Genomic DNA, 17,000 nt, shown 5'->3' with positions numbered 1-17,000 from the left:
GGGAGGGGGAGACCATGGATGAGATGGATAGATGGATGGAGTGGAGAGGTATATGAGAGAGGGGTGTGTGATTTGGGGGGAGGGCAGCAAAATGGCTGGGGACAGGATGACATGGAGGTGATAAGTTTGTGGCCACACCTTACGGGATTAAGGCGTCTGGCAATAGATAGATAAGTAGTTTATTTTCACCTAAAGGAAATGGAACAGTCCCCCAACCAGAATAGACCTATTCATTCATGGTACAGCCAATCCCCTCCCCCACAGTCTAACCACAAATGGCAATGAACTGAGCTGAAAGGGGCTGGAGGTATTTGCAAGTTAGAACAAATGTGTTACAGCGCTTTAAAATATACCAGAGCATATATGCCACAGAAGCTTAAAATTCCGATCTAAATTTAATATGCTCTAGCGGTTTAAAATTCACGAGAAAAAATGTGCTACAGCAGTTTAAAATTCATAACAATGAATGTGCAACAACATTTTAAAATTCCAAGAACAAATGTGTTACCGCTGTTTGAAATGTGCTACAGTTGATTGAAATGTGTTACAGTGGTTTGAAATGTGCTCCGTTGGTTTGAAATTCCCGCCCAAACTCCCGTTCTCTGTCAATAAGATGTAAACATGTGCACACGAGTGATGCTGTGAAGGTGCCGCATCTGTCACTCTCCAGCCCTCGAAATATTTACCACTCGAGTGTTCACAAGAATTATTGGAAGATATATAAGTCGACTAACAATTGGGCACCATGGTAGCCGACCCCATGATTGTGGTGCCGTGGTTCTCGAAGTAAGTAACATGGAAGATCGTTTGATATTAAGTTAGCAGTTTGTCATCCCACATGTTTGGGTAAAGTAGACTAGTTTAGTTATATTAGGTTAGATCAGTTAGTTTAGTTATGAGAGTGTAGATTAGTTAAAAAAGGATAATCGTTACTGCCCCAAACTGCAAATTTACCGATTGCAAGGTATAGCCTATTTGGTTGTAACATAGTCTTTTAAAGTTTTCAGAAGGAAGTTGAAGTCAGACTAAAAGATGATGAAAACAGATCATAGCATGAGTATATTCTTTTCCAATTTGAAATGTTTTTATGGTTAAATGTGCCTTGATAGTTGTTACGGAGTTATGGTGATACAGTAAACGTCCTGTAACCCGAAAGGCAGGGGACTGAGGGTATTTCGGACCACTTTTTTTTTTGCGGGGGGGGGGGGCTATTAGGAGGGACCTTTGAAAACATTAGAAATATGTACAGTACATGATCATTAATTAAACAATTAAAATGATACGGGTTATCGTTTTAGACATGGGAAATGCATAGAAGTGTTGCTGAATAGTTGCAGGCAGGTACATCCAAGACCATGAGCAAGTCCAAGCCAGATAAATCATTAGGTAAAGCCCAGAAAAATTAGAAAACCATCGCCCTGAAAAATTTGGGGTATTGTGACATTCGGATTATTGGTGGTCCGATTGGAGGACTTTTACTGTATTACACTCAACAAACGGAGACTGAAATTAATATATTCATTACTTAGTTTATGCACTTTTAAGCAACATTCTAATGTAAACAGTTGTTGCAAATGTACAGTATATATTTTAAGTACCAGTACTCAATAAATAAGGAATGGGTGAAAGGGTTGTGCATCTCCCAGCTTGGTATGTTAGTGAAAGTATGTAACCGTAACATTAGTTTAGGTTAGGCTTGGCTGTTATTAAATTTAGTAATGGAATGAGATTAGAGCTAGAATCTGCACCCCTCCTTATTACTGAGTATGTAAAAAATTATTTGCAATGGATGGTAATGGAAGAGAAATTGCCAAGAATTGCTCAAGTAAAGTCCAATAACGAACATATAGTAGGCCCTTCACATTCACGGGGGTTAATGGACACAGACCCCCACGATTGTGAAATTTCCGCGGATGTTTGGTGCGCCCTCCCGTAAATGCCTCTACAGCCGCAAATCACCCTGTGTGGGCAAGTGTGCACATACTGTACCTAATAAACCATATCTGGAACCAGAAAGCAACAAAATATCAGAAATAGCTGATGACTTGCCCACACATGAGTGTTGGCAAGTCATCAGCCACATATACACCCCAACTTCTTGCAATCATACCCATTAAATTCAGTCTTGGCTCCACAGAGGGGCAATCTGCAAATCTTTGAAGCCCGCAAAAGTTGGTTCCACGAATGTGGAGGGCCTACTTTACTGTACCAGGTTTATTTGTGTTGATTAGTTGGGTGGAATTCTTAAAATTAACCAGATTTATTTGGTATATTTTCCAACTCTGCTATTGGTTTTTCCTCTCCAACTCTAACTCCTGGTACCTTTCCTAGACTCCACATCATCCCTCCATCTCATTCTTGGTCTTCCCCTCTACCGCACATACGCTCCCCTAGTAAGTCTTGTGTTCTCCATTCTGTCCACATGGCCACATTATTTGGATACTTCCTTTAATGCTTTCTGTCACATACGCAGCAACACAGTGCTATTTCACTGCCTCATTTGCCTGTCTGTCTCTCCACGTAAATCCATGTGCTCCACTCAGATAACTCATTTCCACTGCTCTTGCTCTTGACTTCTGATCTTCCAGCATTTTTAAAAATCATATTATCTTTATTTTATTATTATTATTATTATTATTATTATTATTATTTTATTAGTGGTAGGTGGTGGCGACCATCATCCACTCACTTGATGTAGTGCTGCCTACTTCTTCCTTAGCCTTTATCATTCTTTTTCAGTGCCTGCCCTCCTCTCTTCCTATTTCTCCCATCTTTCCTGTCACTACTTATTGCTTTTCTTTCCATTACAGGTGGCTTTACATTGAGTGACAAGCCAAATGGTTTCCTGTAAGCCAAGAAACCATTTACAACGCTGGGTGGTAACCATATAACCGAACCATACGTGCTCCCTACGTGTCAAGTGGGTTGGTGGAGGGTTAGTGCCCCTCCCCGTAAAACAAATAACTCAAGAGTCAAATGGCCACCCCGTACGGGATTATGGCATCTGGCATTAGATAGATAGATAAATTATTTTATTATTTTATTATTTCAGACAGGAGTGGTTGGAGGTTTATGATGCCCTGTTTTCTGATGACATAAAACAGTGGAAAGAAGCAAAGGACACAATATTAGTATGGCAGGCAAGGTAAGAGCAACACCGTATCTGATGTTTATATTGTACGCCATTTAATATTTAACTGAGGGACCAAATTTTCATAATAAATCGTATCCATTCTTTTCCTCTTCTTATGTAAGTCTAAAAACCTGAGAATGATTTGTGAAATATTGACAGTTTCTTCAGTTTATAGTATCAGTTGTAAGAGAAAGGTGTGAAATTTTATAGCACATCACCAGCATACAGTACAATGGATTTATTGCACTGAGTTCATCTTACCAGGGTTGAGAAGCTGCCAGCAGGGGTGGATGTGACGTTACCTCTTCTACAGGCCAAGATTATGAACGCAGACACTACTGTGGATAACTCGGTCAAATCAATTTTTTTAGCATCAGCTGTACAGAGGTAATATATATATATATATATATTTTTTTTAATTGCAGGGCTCTCACAAAATTCAGTTTAATACTGGAAATTTATATTATAGAATAAAAAAATACTTTAGAGTTTTTTAACATCCAAATAATAGTGCAGTATTTATTCTGTCTGTCTATTGCCTGAAATGCCATAATCCCGTGTGGGGTGGCCACAAACAAATTGCCTCCATGTCGCCCTGTCCCCCGCCATTTCACTGCCTTGCTCCCAGCTCACAGCCCTCTCTCTCTCTCACATACCTCTCCACTCCATCCCTCTCCACTCCATCCCTCCATCTCATCCTTGGCCTCCCCCTCTCGCCCCCTCCGCCTCACTCGCATGCACTTTCCTCGTCAGTCTCTCACTCCTCATTCTCACCACATGGCAGTATTTATTGACACCGTAAAATTTTCATTTCCAAAGCAAGGAAGTATGAAGAAACAAAATTAAATTTCAAAGCGACAGTGTGTGATACGGTATGGAGCGTTGTCAGTTACAGTACTTTATTTACATACCTGTTTGTAGGTGTCTCCACAGCTTTCAAAGGGAAGGAAATTAAGAGTTAGGTCGTACTTAAACCAGTTACAGTAAAAGTCCTCCCATTCGGCATCGTCAGGACCAGGCAGGTGCCGAAAGAGAAGAAACTGCTGAATGACCAGGAAAACCTGCCAAAAAGTTTCTAGCAATCATGATCGGTCACCCCAGTGCAAACGCAGTGTCTAGCAAGTATTATTGGTCATCCCTAAGCGCTAAATATTTGATAAGCAATTTATATTTAATGTATTTAATGATGCAGTGCACATAAACTTACCTTAATGTAGGTGTATTTACAAATGTACACCATATAATAGCATAACAAGGTTTCCAAACTTTCGAAAGGTCCTGCCCACAAAAACAGACACTCACAAGTCAAGATGCAAACTGCACATGCAGTGTTGGTAAGCAGAAATCTTCAAAAATGCTAAGGTCAGCTTTAAAATGCACTAAGCTATAGGTGAACTGTTCAAATTTTCGCGCTAAATTGGACTTCAAAGCACGCTAGATATAGAAGAAACTCTAATATTTGATGATGCTAAATTATTATGAAAAGCAATAGATCTTGCACCAACAGTGCCAAATTGGCAACTATGGGTGTACAGGTACCAGCAACGACCCCATCGCAGGTGCCAATCAGCTCAGCATATTTGCCAGAAGAGCAGAGAGCTTTTGTAATGGGACTATTTATGAAAACCACCGAAAGACCGGAAATACCGTAAGACCAGATGCCGAATGAGAGGAGTGTTACCGTATTTATTTCACTTACTACCAGTAGTATACAGGTATATAGTGCTAACGAGGAGCCTCCACGTGGTGGTGCTTTGCACCCTGGGTGGAGTAACTGTGGCATCCACCCAGGAGCCAAACTTCCTCTTATGCTTGTGCACCAAACTGTGGAAAAGTCCCTGGTCTGACCCTGGTGAAGTGCTGTCTACTACAAGGGGCACTGGATCCCTACATGGTTAATGTACAGGACTGTACTAGTAGGACAGCCCCACAGAACCAGTTGTGAATGTGTGTTTGATTGGTCTGCTTGGTCAGACAGACAGGGATTTAGCAACAGCAACAACAAGTACATTATATTTAGACAAGCCATAGTTGGAACCTCCAGTTGTACACAGTATATCCTTGTACAGTAATGTGATTCATTTTTCTCATCAGATTTGTGAGCTCCATTTTGAAACTGCCCCAAGCTCGATACTACCAGACCAAGTCAATGCACCATCTTGCGTTAGAGATTGGCCTCCCTGTGCACCTGGTGGACCTTCGGAATGAGATTGTGCACGGCCACGGTGGTTGGGCTGCGGGTGAGACAGTGCACAAAGCTGTTGACACATCCTACCACTGGATCAAGGTAAATTTGCAGGAAGTTGAATGTATGTTGCCATTAACTCTCAGTGCTGTGATGCTGGGGAGGGACACCTTCATGTGGTGGCACCAGTATGACCAAGCGGTGGAGCTGCCAGGCCATACAAACGTCCTTCAGTTCCCTTCTTATCTTCTAAAAGGAGGATGGTGCATTGCAGGAGGGTAGCTTCAACCTGCAGTTTTCTGGGTTTGTATTCAAATGAGCCCAAGTTTGCAATTCCCTTGACAGCTACTGACCATGAGTGTTGTACAGTAATATCTTATAGCTTTAAGTCTTTCTCTCATCATATTTTAGAGCTTAGTTGTAGCTTTCATTGTGAGAGATCGCAGGTGTTTGTGTATAAGGAAGTGTGCCCATAGGCAGACTGAAGAGGAAGTGAGATAAGATCTTGCACGGAAACCTTTGAGCAAGGGGCTTGAGTTGGGAAGATGCTCAGCATATGGAGAATCACCATTGAATGAGTTAGCTACAGTAGTTAATTTCCATAGTTCTCACACTTTATTTTGTCCCATCTTACCTTGTTTCTGATTCTACTGTACATCACTCCATCTTTAGGTAAAATTGGATGATGATGAAGGTAAAGATGGTGATGTAGAAATCTTTCCATTTAATTTCCCAGTAGAGGCAAAATAAATAAATAAAAGTAAAATAAGAAATAAAGAAATAAACAAGAGGTGGCAACCAAGCCCTTGTCATGTCCTCCTCCATACATAATTCTTCCAATCAGGCCATTTCCCTGTTTTTTCGCTTTCCTTATCAGCCTTTAATAAACAGGCCTATAATCTTTACAGGGTTTCTACTGGGATGAAGAATGGAGGAAACTACACAAAGTTCAGAAAGTCTCGCCGAAGCAGAAATTCCAGATGTCGAAGAGTTTCAGGTCAGCTCTTAAAAGTTATGCGATATATGTCATGCACGAAGCTGCGAAGAAGAAAAGGAGTGATTCACAGATTAAGGTATACTGTGTTCATGTTTACCCTTCCTTAGAACATTGCAGTAAGTTGGAAGAGGCAGTTATTGCTGTATGGAAGAGGAGTGTGGAGCATTATATTACCGAGAGAGAAGGGATTGGGAGTAATGGTGGAGGAAGGTGGCCTTAAGCCCTGTGGAAGAGGAAGGTTGAACAGAACATTGCTGAGAGAGAAGGAACAGGAATGTGTGAGAGAGTGAGAGTTAGGTGTGTGAGGGTAAAGTAGCCAGGAGGTGATTCTGTTGGTGTTCTTAGGAAGAAGTACTGTAATGTATCAGAGATGATGATGACAGTAAGTTGTCCAGATTCTTGGTGTGAGTGTGTGGTGCAGTGGTAACGCTCTCGCCTGCCAACTGGTGGACGGGAGTTCGCGCCTCGCTCAGGTTGCGAAAAAGTTTCACTGACGAAGTGGGTGGTTACTGTCCCCCTTGAGCAAGGGGACGGGTGTGTGCGTGTGTGAAGGTCACAGCCTTGCCCTTAGATCGGACTATATGAGCTCTCAGCTCCCTTCCGGGAGGGTAAAGGCTGACGATCACGACCATCAAAGTGATCTGACCGACCCGGTGAACACACACACACACACACACACACACACACACACACACACCACACACACACACACACACACACACACACACACACACACACACACACACACACACACACAGAAAATCCATTAAAATATCAGTTCAGAGTGATGATAGTTATGATGGTAATCTGTCTATCTATCTATCTGTTGTCAGATGCCTTAATCCCGTAAGAGGTGGCCACAAACAAATCGCCTCCAAGTTGCCCTGTCCCCTGCCATTTCACTGCCCTGCTCCCAGCTCAACCCCCCCCCCTCTATCTCATATACCTCTCCACTCCATCGCTCCATCTCATCCTTGGCCTCCCCCTCCCTCTCCCCACCTCCACCTCGCTTACATACACTCTCCTCGTCAGTCTCACTCTCCATCCTCTCCACATGGCCAAAACACCTTAATGTGTGTCTCTTAACGCTTCCTGTCACATCCACATCCACACCACAATACTACTTCACTTCCTCACTGGTCATTCTGTCTCTCCATGTGACTTCACATGCTTCTCTCAAATAGCTCATTTGCACAGCTCTCACTCTTGACTTCTGTCCCTCCAACAAAGTCCAAGCTTCACTTCCATACATTAGAGTTGGTATCACAATACTGTCATGCAGTAACTTTTTCCACTTCCATGCTTACTTCCCTGTTTCTTATCACTGCTTTCAAAGAACCAGCAACCTTTCTTCCTTGTTGTACCCTTTCAAGCACTTCACCAAGTGAAGTGATGGTGATGATGATGATATATTTTTTCATTCCAGGCATGTAATAAATTTGTGAAGTTACTAGAAGCATCTTTCCCTGATGGATCCCAGGAGTGTATAGAAACAATAGTATCCAACTTGCTTCTGTATGATACCAACCCACACACTGCTAATAAAATAAAAACAAGTAAGTTAAGGAAGTACTTTTATGAATTTACACCTGGTTGGTTTTTGGTGGGGTGAATTTGTTCTGCTGACTGTCTGGCAGCTGTATGTGATTTGCATTTATAAGAAAAGCACAGTACTGGAGAGGGATGGCTTTATGTGGTGGCACTGATATAACCAGATGGCTCATCTGGCTGGTTATACAAATGTCCGTCAACTCCCTCCCTGTGTCCTGGAAGGATGAGGATGGACTGCTGGAAGAGGGGGGGAGCGGGGCGGCTCAGTGGTAGAGCGCTGGACTCGAGATCGTGAGGTTGAGAGTTAGCGCCCCACCCGGCCAGCTGCCTTTGCTGGGAGGCTTAGTGCTCTTCTGTAACCCTAGCAGGGCTATACGATCTATGTAGGCCTAGCTCAGGGGAATAAGCCTCTTGTAGGAGGAGGGCAGCTTCAGCATGCAGTCCACCATGTTCACATTCTAATGAACCTGGATTTGCAACTACTACTGCTACCTATAAAAAAAGCCCCTCCCCCCCTTATCCAAATATGAATAGGCAGATAGGTAGGCATGTGAAGTGGAGTCAGGATTCTGGGGGTTGAATGACACGAGTGTATGGTTCATTTAACTGGGTTTCGTGTTTTCTCATTCTTATTTTTTAGACCCTGTGTCACTGCATCATTGGATAGGAAAAATAGGTCAAGATGATGATGGTGATGTTGTAGATATTTGGTGCACACATTAATATATATTGTGTTTATTTTCAGAAAAAAAGCAAAAATGTGGCTGCATCTTTGATCATGGCATCATAACTGGGGTGAACCCTGTGTTTGAGTTCCTGTCAACTGTTGATGACTCAGTAGAAACTGTACTGTCCTGCCTTATTACAAAGACAAAAGGTAATTGTTGTTAGATGAACTTTGTGTGGAGGAGCTCATGACAAGGATTAACACCCCATATTCAGATGCTGGTCAGGGACACCTTCATGTGGGGCACTGATATTGCTGGACAGTAGAGCTGCATGGTTATGCAAACATCCCTCAGTTCCCTTTGTATCTTCCTAAAGGAGAATGGTGGACTGCAGAAGAAAGACGGCTTCATTCTTCAGTCCACTGGGTTCATGCTTCAGATTAACCTGGGGCTACAGCTGCTACTGCCCCTTTTAACTTGACCATCATCATATTGACTGAATCTTACAGTTATTATGAAGAGCCTATGTGTGGAAGGTGAAACCAGTGAGGTGGAATCAGGGTTCTAGGGACAGGGATGAGTGAGTGGGAGTGTGACCCATTGCACTGAATGTACTGTTGTTTAGCTTCCCCCACCCCCACCTTTTTTAAGACCATATCTCATCCCATCCTTGGGTGGGAAAAAGAAGACAGGATGTTGGTGACGATGATTGCATGCTTTGGGATGTAAAATGACAGTGGAAAACAATTGTGGGAAGTAGATTAATATTAGTTTTTTTTTTTTTTTTTTTTTTTTTTTTTTTTTCCCCCCCCATTAAATCCTCAATGACTTGTATTGGAAAAAAAAAAAAAAAAGGCCTGTTAAAGTTCCCTTGCAGCCTATAAAGCTGCTTTGCCAGGTTCCCCTCATTTATAATAGTGGTATCTAGTACCATTTGTATGGAAAATTTGATATTTTGGAACATGTTACTGATCTATAACAAGGACTAACTGCATTTTTTCTTTTGATTATTGGTATATTATATAACTGATTAATTTATCTAGCAACTGTTGGGAAGGAATTAGTTGGTTTTGGCTTTTTTTAACGTCCAGTCTGTTCAAAGCATTGACTATACCTTGGCCAACCCCCAGTAGAGGGATGCAAAGAAGAAGCATGGTGTTTTTATGTTTGTATGTATTATTTGTTTACTTATGTATTTATTTAGATATTTATTTATTTTCCAGAAAGCTCCAAATTAGCCTTAGAGTGGATATACTTGATTGTTGGATCTATTCTGGGCATGACGAGAATTAACAACCATAACTGCATATGCCAGGACTATATCCTGGATCTCGACAACACACAGCAGGTGGCATGGAGGAAGGTGGTGCTGGAACTGATGGAGACTGAAGAGGAGTGGGCAGCTGTTCTTGCAGGCAGGTGAGCAACATGGAATTTTTAGTCACAGTATAGGTATGTAATCATTGGATTGTTAGTGTTGTTGAGCACACCCATCAGCAACAGGCAAGCAGGCATCCCTGTAAGTCTGTCCAGGCAGTGAACTAGTATTTCCTTACAGTAGATATCACCTCACCACAGTGAGGCATGAGGACGAGTTTGGAGGTTTGATTTCTGGATGGATACCATATTTGCATCTCCACCCAGCTAACATGGACACCATTGTAGGCTCCATGTCACTGTTATCTGGTTACCATCCTATGTTGTAATGGCTTCGTGTGTTACAGAAAACCATTAGGCTTGTTATGCAGTGTTGAGCCACTTGAAGTGGAAAGAAGGGTAATAAGAGTGACAGGAGAGATGGCAGAAAGAAAGAAAGAAAAAAAAAGTGATAAAGGTGAAGGAAGAAGTAGCTAAGTGGCTCTACATCACATGAGTGTATGGTCACCACCATACTCCTTTTGCTGTAATTTGACATACCAGTAACCTAAAACTACCAACTCTTCGTCGTGAATGCTGAGATGCATCAGTCTGTTAGCTACACCAGTTTATAATGTTAGGAACGAAGAAGGAGGATGTAGAACTGTAGTATTGTTTCTTTCTGCTGTTGAGCTGCATGACAAAAACTGCAAAAAGATGAAAATAACAGGCAAGTTAAGGTAAAAAAAAAAAAAAAGTGTAGCAATGAATATTCAGGTTGTCTGTATTTCAGTGGGAATGTTGTGTGGCAGTTCTTTTTTAAGTACCAGGTAGCTGAGATGTTTGCATTGGATATTTATTTATGTTTTTGGGGGGGTGATGGTGAGTGAATGAGTCTCATCCTTTCAGTTGCTTATGCTGTTGATTTGGTTCTTCTGTCAGGTTTTGCTATGTGGCCTTACCCCATCAGTGACTGGGAAAAAGTCTGGGATGGTGATGGAGGTGGAGGTGTGATGTTGTTGGTGGTGATTGATTATATTTACTGGCATGCATTAACACATCTGACATAAAACTGCATTTGCAGAATCATGGAATGCAATGAAACAGGCTTCACAGACAAACAAAGAGAGAGCTTGATGCAGGTGTTTACCATTCGGAAGAGCAGTGCTGATGACAACACTAAGATCCCTAGTACAACCCCTTCCCAAGCCATATACACTGTTGATGATGTGAAGGAAGCAGTGAAGAAACAAACAGGGATGCTGAGTTACAGATTAGAGAAATTAATGAACTCAGTACTCTTCCCTGGGCAAGGTAAGAATTTCTTTGTTGCAGTTCTCTCTCTCTCTCTCTCGATAATTGGAAGTAATTGGCGGTGAGGAGTGTGTAGAGTAGCACAGATTAGTTGCATGTTTATGTAGGGGCTGAATGGTGAGTTATTGCATGTGTGGCTCATTTCATTGAGCATACTCTTTATTAGTTCTCCCACTTTATTTAACTGTCTTTTCTTACTTTTAAAGAGGCTGCCAAGCATGGGCCAACCAGCTTATTGCAGATTCCTTCTATTTTTTTTTTCTCTGTGTTTTAACATCCTTATAAAGGTAGCATTGTGTCGACTGGATGGTGGGTGCCCCCAGTCTACCATAGATAAGTAACGAGTACTGTATGTGCTATTCCATATCCACAGAAACGGATTGTGGTGTGCCTCTAGGTGTCCTGCCTCACCAAAAAGGTAACCCAGGTCTGTACAAAGAGCTGCTTCTCCACTACCCAGACTCAAGAGAATGTCCACCGTTGCCTAAAAAACGTAAAATCAGTAAGTCTTCGATATGAGTAGCCTTTTTGTGATGCATTTTTTCCCCTGTGGAGTCTGTGGTAAATTACAGAAATAAAATGGTTGTTATAACTAATTGCTACTTATGAAACTGATTTTCCAGTTTCTCTTAGTTTGTAGTGTCATGTGTTTGGAAAAAGATGTTGGCAGTGACCTCTGTTGTTATGCTGCCTTGTTTTTTTTTTAATGTAATCGATGTGATGTCATGGCACTCTCCATCCAATTTGTTCTGTAAATTGAGGGAAACTAGCTGAGAAGATTTTTTGGTAGTAATTGACCCTTTTTAATAGACCATTTTCTGTAATTGATCGTAGACAAGCCCTTCAGTCTGAGGATTTCTTCTTAATTTTTGCAACTTTCAAGCAGTGTAATTCAAACTGAAGAGGTTAAATATAACCTCATTTAACCTCTTCACACATGGATGTCCTCTTTAAACTTGATAAAACTGTCCAGGTGTTGTAAAAGAAATTTACGCAATCAAGTAGAAGGGTTTATTGGGGGGGGGGAGGAAGTCATAAAATGGCTGATTACAGTAAAACATATACATTGTATAATAACATGTTGCTCTAATAAAAGTACTGTAGTTAAAAGTAGTATTGTATGTATTACCATACCAGAGTAAGATAGAACTGTGTGAATGGTTTGTCAGTTATGTGGTAGTTTTGATAGCTTTGTGTTGAGTGAATGAATGTCCTGTTTCAGTGGGCATGATGTCAATAGTTCATCCTCTCAAATGCTTTTTTTTTTTTCCTCGTTTTGAATCCTACCTCTCCATATCCGTAGTTAGGAAAAATGTTCATGATGATGATGATGACAATGACGATACCGTAACCACTTGTATACATTCAGTAGTTATATGCATACGTAAACCTCAGTACTGGCATTAGAACTGGTAGGGTAGTGATGTGGTAACCCCATCTCATGGTTTTTTATTTGCAAGCATCCTTGTCCAGGATGGAAATATTATACTTGAAATTTCCTTTCTGCTCAGGTATGTCATTTCTAGAGATCAGAAAGCTCTCATCGTAATACTGAGCCACAATGATTTTGAACTGAAGTTTGTAAGAATATATTCAGTGGTGGGATCCTATGAATGAGCAGTGTATTATGAATACTGTACTGTTCAGGGTATTTCAGTGCTGTATGTGAGTGCCTTTATTGGCAAAACCTTCATTCAGCCTACAAGATCTGTTTGTGCAGTGCCATTGAGGACTGTCATAACTTGTGTTGGCTTTGAAGTACAGGATAAGGAACACCTCAGTATTCTGGCGTGGTATAGAACTCAAATACTAATTTTTTTTTATTGAGGCAAAGATGCAGTTGACAGGTTGGTGATGATTGGCTGAATGCAACATGTCCTAATAACAATTACTAACCCAAATTTCCCCCTCAGATGTATGTTGTCAGTTATTGATGCTAACGAGTAAAGAGATTATGAAGTAATGTTGCAATCAGCCAGTCATCACCAACCTCTCCAGTGCATTTTTGCCTTGATAAAAAAAACTGAGTACAGTATAGTGGCCTGGTTTGCTTGTCTCGGCTTTTAGTTATGTGCAGCATTGCAGTAGCAGTCCATAATGGAGAATCCAGGTTCAGGCATGTGCATGGATTTTTTTATGCAGTTCACAACAGAAGTATTTTGAGGTACGGAATTATCATGAACCAAGTGCTGACTGTGGAATTTGGATAAGGAAAAGGGTATTGGTCATTTCATTTTATTGCTAAAAAAAAAATTCTCTTTAGTCAAAATTGCAACCTTAGTGTCTACAATAAATTAACTTTCCCATCAGTAGCAAAAAACTTACTTGCTATATTGCACCATGAGTATTGTATGCAGTCCGCAAGCTGCAAATTTGCAGTAAGACTTGGTCATATTACAACATAACTCCTTAAATTCAAATGAACTTCAACTTAGGAATGGCCTCTTGCAGTGGCATGGTTTATTAGGGGTAGACCTAACATCTCCAGTTCTAAAAGCCTGTCCTAAACTGAAGTCGCCAGGAGATGGCAAGAATGAAAATGACATTCTTAGGCTAAAAGGGTTCAGTCATGCAATGCTCAGTGATACCCATGACCAGCAGGGGTACTAGATTGTTGATAGGAAATGTAGTTAATGTACTAGGTGTTTACAGTGCAACATCTGATTAAAATCCCAAATGCTTATAATATTTTTTGACCTGTGATAGTGCAGAACATGGTACATAATTTTACAAACTGTACATAATCACTATCACTGGCTACTGTATGTTTTTGCCTATGATAGTGTAGAACATTACACAGACTTACAGACAGACAATACAAAACCATCATCACTGGCCTCTCCAGTACTCATCTCAACTTTGTCTACATTCTGACATGACATTTATATCATTTTATCCTCTCTCATCCCAAATGAGTCAGTAATGGAAGGACATGCGAGTGAGTTTGAGGAATGTTTGCAGACCGTGTCAAATCTGAGAAGACACTCCTGTATCTGCTAAGGAATGGGCAGTGGGGTGTCATGCTATTCACTCAAATGCCCCCGAACTGAATCCACGACAACAGCAGTCATATGTTCAGGAAAAACACCTCTACGAAAAGAGGGACGTCAAGTGAATCCCGAACTGAATCCATGACAGTACCAGTTGTCTGAATCTGGTAAGGAGTGTGGGGGAGTTGAGCTATTCACCTCAAACCCCCAAAGTGAATCCACGATAACAACGGAGCTGCGTCACACCTCACATTACCCAGTGAGTGTTCTGCCGCAAAGGGACGCACTGCAGCCTGATGGGTCCTCGGTAAACGTGGTTCCGCCTGCCGCCCATCTTGTGCCCCAAACAGCGCTGGGCAATCATATCTGCCTTCTGTCCCCTGTAAACTTTTTCTGTGGTGAAGCTGACTGAGGGGCAAGTAAAGGTGCACAGTTCCCCATTCCGGCCATGGACCCGCTTCAGGCTATACTCCTCCCCCACTTCACAGTCCACAACACGGATGTCAAAGATAACTGGAACCCCCTCTTCACTGTGGTAGCCTTCATCCTCATTGATGGAGGGGCATTCACAACCTGTAAGGAAAAGAACAGCCATTAGGAAAAGTTGATATTTTCTGCCTGTCAATTGCCTGAGGGTTATTAAAAGGCAGTTACATGCCTATTACGGCAAGTGCTGTAATGAATATATGTTGCATCTATAGGCCAATAGAATGGCTGAAGACCACACCCTATTGACGTACTGAGTATTTATGCCGTACTTTTGGAATTATATACGGTACCAGTTAAGGACTTATAACTACTTTCGATGGTCTAAGCAACAGTGTTGCATCCATACATGACGCATCAACAGAAATTTTGTTTCCTGTGATGTATGACAGTCTTGTGTGTGAATGGGCTGTCAAGTACGACCAAACTCTCGTAGAAAAAAAAAGTTCGCATTAGGCGTATTTTAGTTGTCTGTAAAGGTGATGTATGTGATCAAGGACAGGCTGGCAGTCACAAGAAACCAAATATGTTCGTGTAGAAACCGGAGACTTTCACTCGGTGGCCTCGGTGAGTTTTCTAGAAGATTCGTTATAGTGAAGTCCACGATATCAAAGTATTTTCTGGAAGACACGTTAAAATAAAGTCCTGAATATTTCCCCACGGTCGTATACTGTAGTACCGCAGTATCAAGTTTTGACTTAGAAAAGCATATTTTTTGAAAGAATGCTGAGGAATTTACCACGATGGACTTAAAACACGAGTCTGGACACAGCGCAGCGTCTGTGTACTTCTGACCAGACTACCCCCATATCAGATACATGATTTAATTTAATGTAGTATAGGGAATAATTAAGGCTGTATCTAACCCCCTGCAGGTCAGAACTTGGCAGAATAAAAAAAATCTAGAGGTGGGAAGAAAATAAACAGAACTCAGACAGGTAAATTAGATTTCCCACTAAATACTGTATTATTATCGTTTCTCAGTATATCTGTTTGCTGAAGGGTTTGTGGCAAGATTCACCTTTTCTTGTACGCAGTGTGCACTTTGTAACTACAACTGCTGAAGGTGTATGGCAAGACCTACTCTCTAATTTGGTTTTATGTAGTCTTCTCACCTGCATTGCTTTGACGTTTAGACTTGGTGCCGTAGATGGCGTATTGGGTATCATCTTCAGAGGTAATGGACCCTTGGAACCACGTGCCCTCCTCGTCGAAGCACAAGGTTGCCATTCCACTGATCTCCACCTGCCCTGCGCCGCCCATGCCAGAGAAGCACATGTCTCCGATGTTCTTTTGCCTTTCCCGCCGCCTGTGGTGCGTGCTCAAGTAGGGGCGTGCGGAGATGCCTGTCGTCGTTCCTGGTAGTTTTTCAAATCGCGAGGAAATTAGGTTACTGGTGCAGATGACTTAGTTTTAAAATTTCTCTGGGTTTGAATTTTCTGACCTTCTACTAGGTTACGAGTCTGCTTTTCACCTCTTGAGGCACAGTTATGTAAAATGCACTTGTTTTAAGAGTGGTGTATTTGTTTCACCGTAGCTCTGATACGTACTGAGTGGAGGTGTAGGTGCTCTCCCTGGTATATATTCAGCCATGGCGGTGACGTGGACGTAGACTCTCCCTGTGATTGGTAGGCTTCTCTTGACGTCACGGAGATTCTGCTTCTAACTGGCCAATCTCCAAGACGACGTATGAAGATCTGGAAAATATGTGAAAAAACTAATTAACAGACAGTAAACATTTCTGAGGCATTACAGATGTAGGGAAGGAAATATGACGAAGATATACAAAGAAAATGCAAGGATCCAGCTGTCACTAGTCAGCCTCCGAAATGATGCCCAAGCTCTAGAAAGTGCGTGAGAACTCTAGACAGCTCTAAATTTAGTGGCCTCATAGACGTAGAGATCGAGAAAAGACGAAAACTTTATTCTTCTTTTACTGTAATTTGGCTTAAAATTGCCATATCCCCGTCTTGATTGCTTTGTAACAAGAATAACACTAAAATACAGCGTCATGAAGAAGTGCAGTGTAAAGGATGTAGAGGCGCAGTCATTTTTTTTCTACCACTAAGCTGCTTAAAATAAACCGGAAAATGAGGAAAGTTTGGGCCAAGTTAGAGAATATAGTGCCAGCATTTTTTTTTTTTTTTTTTTTTTTTTTTTTTTTTTTTGCCATATGCGTAAACGAATTTTGAAAGTCCCACAAATGTAAGTGAAGAAACGAAATGAAAACAATCGGGACCACAAGATCTGGGAAGTTCATGAGGACTCTTTAACAGGTAAGCCTAAATGATAACTATGTGGGTCTCTGATGTACGGAACG

At 41.5% G+C, this 17,000-nt stretch overlaps 2 protein-coding genes across 3 annotated transcripts; one reads left to right on the top strand and one right to left on the bottom strand.

The window, feature by feature from the left end:
* The first annotated feature begins 647 nt into the window (after positions 1-647).
* LOC145411120 (uncharacterized) lies at positions 648-12,219 on the top strand. 2 transcript variants are annotated; one of them, XM_080281161.1, is made up of 10 exons: positions 648-786; positions 3,053-3,145; positions 3,398-3,520; positions 5,228-5,420; positions 6,227-6,391; positions 7,742-7,871; positions 8,612-8,743; positions 9,758-9,953; positions 10,975-11,204; positions 11,578-12,219. In XM_080281161.1, the coding sequence occupies exons 1-10, from the start codon at positions 746-748 to the stop codon at positions 11,721-11,723; spliced, it is 1,449 nt and encodes a 482-aa protein (XP_080137287.1). In that variant the 5' UTR covers positions 648-745; the 3' UTR covers positions 11,724-12,219. The 2 variants fall into 2 exon arrangements, with proteins under 2 accessions (XP_080137287.1, XP_080137288.1); XM_080281162.1 differs by lacking the exon at positions 6,227-6,391.
* A 1,214-nt stretch (positions 12,220-13,433) lies between these two features.
* LOC145411202 (uncharacterized) lies at positions 13,434-16,379 on the bottom strand. Its single transcript, XM_080281267.1, has 3 exons — positions 16,231-16,379; positions 15,796-16,038; positions 13,434-14,767 (listed from the first exon to the last, which is right to left on the bottom strand). The coding sequence occupies exons 1-3, from the start codon at positions 16,271-16,273 to the stop codon at positions 14,442-14,444; spliced, it is 612 nt and encodes a 203-aa protein (XP_080137393.1). The 5' UTR covers positions 16,274-16,379; the 3' UTR covers positions 13,434-14,441.
* Positions 16,380-17,000: the final 621 nt, after the last annotated feature.

The sequence above is a fragment of the Coenobita brevimanus genome, chromosome 88 (assembly GCF_032717465.1).
Source record: "Coenobita brevimanus isolate Jiangsu-jjx chromosome 88, ASM3271746v2, whole genome shotgun sequence".
Lineage (NCBI taxonomy): Eukaryota > Metazoa > Arthropoda > Malacostraca > Decapoda > Coenobitidae > Coenobita > Coenobita brevimanus.
Note: the sequence above shows the minus strand (reverse complement) of the source record. Positions and strands in the feature narration are given on the sequence as shown.